The sequence below is a fragment of the Thamnophis sirtalis genome, unplaced genomic scaffold (assembly GCF_051295495.1).
Source record: "Thamnophis sirtalis isolate CommonGarterSnake01/CBP01778 unplaced genomic scaffold, rThaSir2_p1.2 scaffold_3, whole genome shotgun sequence".
NCBI lineage: Eukaryota > Metazoa > Chordata > Lepidosauria > Squamata > Natricidae > Thamnophis > Thamnophis sirtalis.
This window is the reverse complement of record NW_028261383.1, coordinates 111105275-111116539: the sequence shown is the minus strand read 5'-3', so window position 1 is coordinate 111116539 and position 11265 is coordinate 111105275. Positions and strand designations below refer to the sequence as shown.

The 11265-nt window shown below is 33.8% G+C and overlaps 1 protein-coding gene across 5 annotated transcripts in view; it reads right to left on the bottom strand.

Annotated features, from left to right (window-relative positions):
* Window positions 1-3906: 3906 nt before the first annotated feature.
* The window catches only part of GABRB2 (gamma-aminobutyric acid type A receptor subunit beta2), a 109362-nt gene continuing 102003 nt past the window's right edge, over window positions 3907-11265 (bottom strand). For all 5 annotated transcript variants that reach the window (XM_014061465.2, XM_014061687.2, XM_014061763.2 and 2 more), the window contains one exon: window positions 3907-8016. In XM_014061465.2, the coding sequence (XP_013916940.1) occupies window positions 7669-8016 (348 nt within the window). In that variant the 3' untranslated portion in view covers window positions 3907-7668. The remainder of the gene's footprint in view (window positions 8017-11265) is intronic.

Genomic DNA, 11265 nt, shown 5'->3' with positions numbered 1-11265 from the left:
GGTAAATAATTCTGGGCTTCTGTTCAAGGTGACGTTACTGTGTCACAGGATAGGACTCAATTTTGATTTAATTGTGAATCAAACTTATTTCAAAATGATCCAGTTTAAATTTTAAATCAGGCAAGAAAGTGATAGGCTAGAATTTGATTTTTTTTCTTATGTGGAAATCTGGTTTCCTTTACATTAGTCAGTCACCTTATGTACCTACAGTTCTGTGAAAAAATATTCATTCTTTTTGATTTTTCTGGATTTTTGCGTACCTGTGCTACCAAACTATCAATATGTCATGTAGTTCTTTCTGATGAATAAGGGAAATCCCACCAGAGTTTGATGCTTGTTTCATTTATTTCATAAATAAAGTTATCCAACATGTAATACGCCAATGTGAAAAAAGCTAATGGTTTTCCATAGAAGATTATTTCTGTGGTTATTCTAGGTTTACTCTATTTTTCCCCACTTCTTTCTGCTCCATATACATTCCCTTACCCCTGCCCCAAGATTGACTATTAAAAAAGTATGAGTCACATTCAAAAACTTTCATCACCTTTTTTTCTACACTGATTGTGTATATCTTCATATGGAACCTAATCAACCATACTTTTAAGATTTATATTCATTCCTTTAACATATAAAGTTATGAATAGACATGTTTGAGCTACATATTTGAAACAGATTTTTGTGTAAGCACATACCATCACCAGTGTCATTTACTACAAGGTTTGCAAATGCCACAGTTCTTATGTCTATATTCACTCATCTCATTCTTTCCCACCTATTTTTTTCCATGGGTCACATTCATTCAAAATGTGCATTTTTCCCCAAAAATAATTTCTATTCCCTCCCCCCCCTTATCATTGTGGCAGCAACCTCTGGAATTCTGCTTTCATACTCACCCACAATTTAGATGATACCGATTCATACTTTCTGATATATATGTGTGCCCTTTCATTCACAATTAAACCCATGTCTTCAGTTCTCTACAGGCATTCATCCAATCAAAGCATCATTCTACAGATTTATTATACCTTTCTTTCACACACCCCAACATATCCATTTTTCTTTTATGCCTCTCTTCCATTCCACATAACAATCTTCCTTCCATATGTCATGTTCATCATAATGAACATGACATATGGTCACAGAGACATTTATTTGCTGCTCCTTCTCATGGCTTTGGTCAGTTAAAGTTTTCACATAACACTTTTTATAATACAGCAAGTTACCAGTTTTAGTCGTGCCACATGCAGCAGTCCTTATTAATGATAAGGACTATCAATCAGTTTGGGCACAATGTTCCACTTTGCCGCAAGGTAAGCCAAAACCTTTTCAAGCACTATTCTACACAAATCAGACTCTCTCCTATCCCCTTACCAGCCACCATACTATTATCCTTAAAGGTATATGCATGGGTAAAATCTTCATGGAAGCTGCATTGAATGACATTGTGTACACTGAAGAGAGTGAACAAATGAACTATTTTGGCCTTTTACTCGTGTGGGAAAACATTAAATAAAAAAAGTAAGCTCCTCAGATCCAACAAACCATCTTGGATTTTGCAGCAATAGAGTGATAGTTTTTTTTTTCCTAGCCATCATGGAAAGATTATATCTTATAAATATAAATAATAATAAAAATAAATAGATTCTTTTATATTTCCTTTATTTATATTTTTTAGTTTAAGAGTTACACACTAGCCAACATTATTATATATTTACATGCTGAAACTGGCTGTAATAAGTTTAGTTTCAAGAAAATATCTCTTATGTGCTATTCAATTTACAATAATCATTTTACTACCTCTATTATTCCAGAGGTTAGCAGTCCTTCTGAGAAAAAACATGAAAATCTGATGCAATGTTATCCACTAATATTTTGCATTTTCTAGCCATTGGAAAATGTGCATTATGTGCATATTAGAAAGGCTACAAGGTCATTAGTAAGTCTCATGATTACTACATTATGGAGTAAATAGTATTAGGTTAAAAAAAGAGGAAGAGGAAGGATGCAAAGACAGTACTAACAGAATCATTTAAACACCCATGCAAATTAAAATTGTGAAATCTCAAAACATGGTCAACTATGAGTTCTTAGATGTCTTAAATGCTTGCATGAACTAAAACTATATGATGGATCTTAAATGTATTCCCTGGTGAATCCTTCAATGGCACTAACAATGCAAACATATATAATGCTGCTGAATTTGAATTAGAGAACGTTGGTGATGAGCAAAACATTTAGAAGAAATTGAATTTAACTGTAGGTATTTGGAGTTAAGACTTAAAATAATAACATTAATATAGATTCATTATCAAAATACTTAATTTGACACATAAAATGTGTTGCATATAACCTGCAAAGTTAATCTACTCCACTTTATCATGAATTAATTAACTTGGATTATAAATACCATTGGTATAAGCTATAACATGGTAATTACTTACTAACATTTTATTAATTCCTCAAAAATTCTCTTGAACATTTCCTAGTGCATTTTTGTTAAACTTTACCTTTGGTGTTAAGCAATATATTAATAGAGTTCCCTTTAAATATATTTTTTAAGTAAAGATTCTTTGGCATTGGATGGATTGGGTTGGGCTGGAAAGGAACAGAATGCTAAACAATGACAGACAAATCTCTTTGTACCAGACAGTTTCTAAAAAACAGTGGGAATCCTCATGGACACAAGGAATGTGCATGATGTCTTTCTGAGAATAATATTACAGTCATGAGAAAACTGTAGTTCCTTGAATCTATGTTATATCCATTTCATTTTTTGGAAGAGGAAATCAAAGTATTATTACTGTGTCTGGATAAAAGACTGCCATTGTGGCCCAAACAATAGGATTTTCTGTTTCTCAACCTGAGCAACTTTTTAAGATGTGAGGATTTCAGCCTCCAGAATTTCCCATCCAGCATGGGTGGCTGAGAAATTCTGAAAGCGAAAGCGCACATATCTTAAAAGTTGCTGAGACTAAGAAGTAATAAGATATTCTATTAAGGACTCATGGTACACTAGACAGACTACTCTCTAACTACAAGTATGATCTCTTTAAGTCACTTGATAGCCCCAACTTTTTGCAGGAGTTCCTTTAGGTCACACTCCTTAGTTAATGGCAATTCTGAAGTCCTTTCAGAATTTCAGACTTAGTATTAATGGAAATTAAATAGGCTCATGAAAAACAAAGGCCGCAATTCTCAAACTGCATGTAGCTCCAATTTTCTCAAGCTGCTCTGCAGAATTAGCAGTTGCCTTATTCATTTCAATATCAGACGCAACAAAAATTCTTAACTTGCAGCACTTCAGAGAGGCTAGTATAAACATCATACCAGCATAGCTATTTTGAAGTATCCACATACCCTTGAATTTCTATGTGCACCAGAGTCAATGGATAATGGTACTCATTAAGCAGATGAACTGGTTACATTGAGACTGATTTAATCATTTAATGCCAATCTTATTATTTGTAATTTTGAAATTGTCCTCTGAAATCCATGTCTTATGCAAAAGGGTGTTTAAATTGTTCTGCTAGAAAACTGCAATTACTGTACTTATTTAAAAAAAAACCACTGAACAAATACTCTTTCTATTGACATCTCATTTACAGCTTATTTAAATATTTACATGATTTTAGGACACTAACCTAAACCATAAGTAGAATCAACTTTTTGCCTTACATTAAAGTACAAATTAGAAGTTAAAAATGTTAAGAAATCTGATAATATTTACAGGTTTTTTTAATTACGATTGCTCACATTGTATGACTTATGTACAAGATAGCAAAATGTTATGATCACTATTTTTAAACTATTGTACCGGTACCTTCTTGTTCTTTTCTCTCCAGAGAAATATGTCATAGTTTTGCTTTTCCTATCTAGGTATTAGGACTTTTAAAAAAGTTAGTAGAGATGCTTTTGTTGAAAAAAAAATAAACAAAACAATGTGAGAGTTAGCCTCTGTTGAGATGGTAGAAGATACAGTACTATCGCAATATCCACTGTGAAATGCTTCATAAGATTTATATGCATTAATCTGCTGATATAGAAATGCCCAGTTACCCTGTATAGTAAGATTTTAAATACATTAGTAATTTATGTTCTCAAAAATATTCACATATTAGTTGACTATAGAAACACAACTGTTATTAGCTTATTCCTTTTGAAATACCAATGCAAGATTCTAGCTCAAATCCAGGCAATTATGAGCAGTGCAGAGGCTGTAGGCCTGCAATGCTAATTAAAAAGGAAGTTGGACTGGACTTGATGACAATGTCTCTAGCTCAGCCCTGATCCTTCTCTCTGGAGGATAAAATAGAGACCACGTCTCTTAACAACTCAATTTCCCCTTTCTTGAATCTGCTGGTGGCATCTCAAATTACCTCTCATCATTCAAGAATGATGGCATCCTATTAAGAATGGGCAGGGGGACCTGGATGGAATCTGGGATTGTTGCTTCTTTCAATCACATACTGCTTCTTTTAACATCCCTCTATAGCACCAAACAGATGTAACAGAAGATGTAAATATGGTCCTGCAATTTTATTGTGGCTGCAAATGCTTGCAGGAAATTGAATTTTGAACTGTCCCATCAACATAAGAGGGACACCAGTGTCAGAAGCTGTAAATATGGAGACAGCTTTCCCCACACATTATTCAGCAACCTGCCCACTTGGTTTACATATCAATGGGCACATATCCATTTCTATGCACAAACTGGTTTCACTAGATTAGGAGACTGTGTAAAAATGCATATGTATGTGTGTGCATGTCTATGTATATGTAGGCACGCACACACATAAGATATAAACACATATATGTGTACACATTCAAGAATATATATAAACATGTGGAAATATGTCTTTATTTGTTTTATATATGTAGATAATGGTCTGAGCTTGGCTTATTTAAATTAATTTCACTAAGTGGGAAATTGAAATCTAAGCTTATTTTAAAAAAGAAAAGAAAATATATATTTTACCCAGCAGGCTCGTTTTCCTAGATATATTTAGCTGGCTAGCAATATGTACTTGCTCTCATCTTATCTATGCATTGTGCTTTTGTCTGGCTGATTTTATATATTAGAATGTAAAAATTCCCAGGTATGTCTTTCAATGCTATTATTCAAACTTTGCTGAAAGTGTTCAGGATGACATTGATTCTCTCTTCCCAGTCATTTAAGCTACCATGTCTATAGAAACATAGCTTTCCTTAGACAAACATAAATATGGCACATGAGTTTTAGTTGGAAAATGCATATTAAACTTAGTAGCAGTCATATACAGAACATATTTACAGAGCTTTAATCTGAAAGTTATGGTTAAAACTGTGCCATATTATATCATTGTAATTTTATGATGAATTTAATATATGAAGAAAAAACACCTTAATTGCTGGCTAGTATGCATCCAAAACCTGAAAAAAGTAATAATTAAAGGAATAAATTATTAGGCAAAACATGGTTCTAAATAAAACCAAATCAAAGTATATTTCAGATAAATTCAACGGTAATAGCTTATTTCAGTGTCCTTTGTGAAGTAAACTGTGTAATGTTTTTGTCTCTACCACAGGCTGGTATTAGAGGAGGTAAACCTTTTTGTGTTATCCTCCGTTTGCCCACCTTACTTTAAGCCTCATTTTAATTTAAGTTCCTCATATCTCTTTGAATTAATTTATTCAGAAATGTGATTTCTCATTTACTCCTGGAAGCATCTTCCACTTAATAACATAAATGACCTCATGGAGGTGAATATGTACTTTCTTTGTTAGCCCCCAGGGTAAAATTCACCCTCTCCTTGGAAAGGTTAGAAAATATTATGGCTTGTACTATAAACTTCCAGCTATGGTAAAGTGCAGTTTTAGGAGCTGATTCTGTAGTTTTTCTAAGGCTGGCTTGTTGAACCAATCTGAGAAGAGAAAAAGGATAGAAAGGATTTTCTTTTCTAATGTCTAAAAATCCCAAGGTTGATAGTTTTCACATTTTTTTATAAAATTAATGGGCAATTTCAACAAAAGAAATAATAATAATAACATACACATGTATGTAGCAAAACCTTATTTGTCCCAAAAGATGCTTCAGAAGGGGTCTTCTAAAACACTGCCTATCTTGTGGAAGAAAACATGACAAAAGAAAGTGTGCTCAGTGCTGTTGTGCCTGAGTCACAAGACTAGGTTTCACAAAGTGTGAAGTTCATAATTCAACCAAGTATGCTTGCAGAGAGCCTAGAAAGCTCAATTTTAAAGTATATTACAGAGAAATAAAAGAGACCTTTGTGCTACTGAAACCATCAGCTGGAGGAAATATATACATAGATACATACAAAAAAAATGTAATTAAAAAAATGAAACATTTCTGGTTCCAAAAGATACTCATCCCCAACTATTATAATCCATTTATTTCCTGAAACAGGTTGATCTTCTGTTCCAGGAAGACACAGCTACATTATATGAATCCTATGTAAGTTTGAATCAATTAAAGGATAAAGCTGAACAAATGAAAGCCATATAATTGTGAAATAATTATATGAGGGGGAAAAAAAGAGGTGGAGAGGTATTTCTTGAACTGATGATGAAAATAATTCAGTCCCTTCAGCTGGAAAATACATGAGTAGCTCTCTCCAATTCATTGTCCTCTCTTTAAAAAGTTCTAAAACTGAATGCAAAAGTATTGAGCGAAGAAGATAATCAGTTCCTTACAATAAGCTTACTATTTTGAGGTTTCTATGTGCATATCTAAATAAATATATGAACTATAAAAGTTATGATCTACTCAATCTCTTTTAAACATGAAGGAAATGCAACCCAAACTATAATTTAGGAAATATTTTGATGATCAAGATTTGTAATTTGCATGATTCTTGTGGTTTACTTGATCCTTGTGTTTGACAACATTTGGCACAGCTTTCTCTGTTGCAGAAAAAAGTACAAAGCACTGAGAGAAAACTATCTATGAAGAAACTGCCGGCCCACTCTCATTTGGCACTTATACATAGAAGGCTCCTAGATATATTTAATGGTATACTGTTGGACATATTGGCCATCTCCAAAATACTGTATCTCTATGGTTCACATCATGGTAATCAATATGCTGATTTTACAATATCTCAGTTAAACACTTCCCAAATATGTGTAAGTTGCTTTCATATTTTCCAAAAAGAACTCTTAATTCAGTCAACAACTTGATGCATGTCTTCATAGTATGATGGCAGGCATTACCGTAGCTTCAAATTAACATTAAAAAGGTAAAATATGAATATGATGTTGATTTTGATATAATATGACTGTATTCTTTCCATTCAAATAATGCTGTTTAACCCAGATGAGCATAGAAGTAGAAATTGCTCTGAGAATGCAAACCTAACTTTTCAGCATTCCCTTTTCAATATTATCCAAAAACGAAATGACCAAGTTTCAGGTCTGTCTCCAAACATCAAATGCAATTATATATCTTTAAAAGCCAGATTGTATACATTTGTACTGTAACTTGATAGGCTTCACATTTGTGCAAAAGAAATCCAAACATTACTGAATAGGTTATAGAGTGGGCCAGCAAATAAGGTGTTTTAAAATAATTTGTCCTGAATAGATTTTGTTCTCCCTAAGTCCCACATTTGGCTGTACAATCAATTTTGAAGAGAAATCCAGTTCTTGATATTTGTGTGGCTTTCTTTGTTTTTAGTTCACATAGTAAAGCCAATAGACAATATTGAAGAAAGAAAAAACCACCGGGAAGAATATGCGTGACCATCGATCTATGGCATTTACATCAGTCAAGTCAGGGATATTAATTTTCAACTGAGAAGCACGTCTCCTTAACCGGCTTTTCTTTTGGGCCACGTGCCGTTCCAGAGCATTACGGCCAAAGCTGTGTCTTGGTAAACCAGCCTTCCGATACTGGATACTTGAGGTATCATAGGCCAGCATCGTGCTTCTAGGGTCCCCAAGCCCTATAACAGCTTCAGAGGCAGCCATCTCGTTTTTAATTTCAAGCGTGCTCAACAAAATGTTCTCGTGTGGGTCCATCTGGAAAACAGAAGAAATTGTCTTAATGTGTGAAATCAGCTACCAAACTCTACCAATTATTAAAAGACTGGATCTAAGCCATTAAACACTCAGTGCTGATCAAAAGAGAAGCATACACAGCAGGGATACACGGTGCTTCAGATTTGAAGTCCACTAATGCTTTGGTGCATTAAACATTCAGTTTCTATCTCCTTAAAATAGCTACATCCTTTCTTGAGACAGCAGAATTGCCATGCAATTCCAGCAGTTTTAGACAAGACAAAATGTGTGTCTCAGAATTTCCCAAATCCCCTTTTGCTTTCAAATCTGAAACACTGCATAGTCAGAAAACGGACACAGGCTGGTAATTTTTTTTATAGCTCAGGCAAATAAATTATATGACACATTTCAGTAACTTTATCTAGTTACTGAATCTTAGAAGTTTGTAGATTTGCCACTGTGAGCTAATATTTATTGGCCTAATCATTTAGTTCTGAACATCTTAACAATATTTTTAATGAGCTCAAGAATAATGTAGCATGAAATAGTGCAGATATTCACCTACTTTCCTCAAAACATTTGTTATATTTGTTCTGTTGTTTGTATGCAGGGCTAACTCCATTGAAAATAATTTCGAAACATGCAGTTGGGTGGGTGGGGGCTTACAATGCTCACTTTGGTATAAAGATAATTAATTTTATGTTTACACTGGCACCATCAAAGTTTATTACGGAGGATATCATTGAGAAGAAAATAAAAAAAAAATCAATCCTGGATCATATTAATGCAATTGCTAGGCATAGCATTTAGTTGTAATTCAAAAACCAAAATAACCAGGCATTCATTTTATAGCAAAATCATATTGAAAGTTAATACTATTTTAAAAGTATTTTTAATTAAGAGAAAAGCTAGTTTGATGTAATAGTTAAGGTTAGAAATCAGGAGATCATGAATTCTGATCCTGCCTTAGGCACAAAGGTCACTTGGGTGACCAGTCACTTCCCCTCAACCCTAGGAAGGAGGCATTGGCAAACCACTTCTAAAAAACCTTGCCAAGAAAACCGTAGAGACTTGTCCAAGCAGTTTCTGAGAATCATATACGAATAACGGGAAAAATAAGTGAGGCCAGGATTATCAATATTTCTAGTCTCATGTTTTAGCAAATGCTACTCTCTGCTATTCAGAAGTAAATATGGGTTATACTTACATTGTCTGTGAGTTATTGATTAAAAATAGCACCAATCTTTATCCATGTTAGGAAGAAGTTTATTCTCAGTATGTAATAATTTGATTTCGTTATCTGAGCTTTAAATGTATTTTTCAAGTTAAATTTATATTAACCTTAATGTTGATACACTGTGTATCAGTTTAGAAAATTATTTACGTTGTATTTGAAAACAAAAGAATTTAGAAAGATTTTACAATGTTTGCAAGCCATCTTAAGAGATATCAAAGTGACTCACATGATATGCTACAATTTGGTGAGAATGGAGCAGTTCAATCCATTTTCCTCAAAACTATAGAATGCATTGCCTCTTAATTGGCTTGCTTTTTTTAGTATCTCAAGATTAAGAAAGAAAATAGTCAAAATTTTTGAAGGACTGTCTTTCTCCAATGGCCTTTACCAGTCAAATCAAGCCTGGCAGAAGGGGTATGCTCCAAATCCCATCTTTCAGCTAACGTCATTTTGTGGGACCCAGGAGAAACATGCCTTTTCTGTCACAGAACTTGCCCTTTGGAGATGCACACCTCTGGGATAGTCAGACAACTCTTACTGCTGACCTTTCAGGAAGCCCTTAAGGTTGTTTTCCCAGTCATGCAGGTGGGGAGATCAGGAGATTTGGCAAACACGTGATGTGCTGATCGATTGGTTCCCTTGTTTGTCATTTTAAGTTTCTAATACTGTTTTGTTATCTTGTTATTATTTAGTATTATTTTAACTTGTAAAAAACTACAGGCCCGGAGTTATATTTGTGAGATGGGCAGTCATACAAATCAGATAAAACAAATAATCTAATCATTGTGGACAAAATACCACTACTCCAATAATTGGCTCTAGGAACCCTGGTGATCCAACCATGCTGAGTGGATCCACATATCTAAACAGTCACACACATCTCAATTAGATATGCATCACAATGACAATGCTGTGTATCACCAGTGCTTTGTTTTTAAAAGGGAGTACATTGGGAAGACACATGGATGAAGGGACGTATGTTTGAAAAAATATTCTCATCCATATTCCTGGCAACCTGAAAACTTGAGATCTGCAAGCAATTGGTTTGGTAATAGATGAGTATGTCAACCTGCCTACTGCCGTAGGAGACAGTGGCATAATTGCTTTATATCAGGGTCCACAAAACACATAAACGTTGCATTAGTCTCTCAGAAATATTCAAACAAACAGTACTACGAATTTTACAGACAATGTTTTTCATGCATTTGCAGAAATGTGTACATTATTATTATTATTGGGTTAAATATGACATTGTCATTTATTAAATTGAATTTGATAATTCTAGTCAGAATGTCTGGGACTGTTCCTTTATCATTTCATATGAAACAAACATATTGAGAACCAAGCATATCATGTCTGCATTCCCTTAAGAAATGTATATGCATAAGCATAGCCAAGTCATTTTTCAAGACATTACTGCTTCATCCTTGAAACCAAAAGTTAGCTAGCCACTCCCAAACAGGTAAATGGGTAGGGATGATAATATTTACACAGTACACACAAATGTGCCCAGTATTTCCATGTGAATTTCATGGAACTAAACACTGAAGAATTCACCATTTGCCAAATGGTAAATTATTTAAAGTTTAAGTCACTATATTGAAACTGTTTAAAAGGAAAAAAGTTAACTCTGGGGTACAGTTGTGAAACAAATAACATTTTCATTGATATCAGAAATCATAAAAGAGGAGCATTGGTTAATTTGGGGAAGAGTGGTTAGGTTGTATGGAGGGAATCATACAAGCAGGGTGGGCAAGCTTTCTGAAAGTTTATTTTTATTTTTTAATTTCCAGTCAATGTCCAAACTTTTAATCAATCTTCAGCCTTCTTTAGATCTCATAGTAAAATATGTATATTTAGACAAAAAGGAATCTGAAAATTTTCATATGACCAGCTCTGAAGATTTGTATAGCTGCTACAGAGATGCAATTTCAGTTAACACAGTATGAAGCTGACATATGTTTAAATAATTTAGAAGACATTTTTTTGAATATCTCATTTTGTATGATTCATATTTTATTCTTGTAATCAAT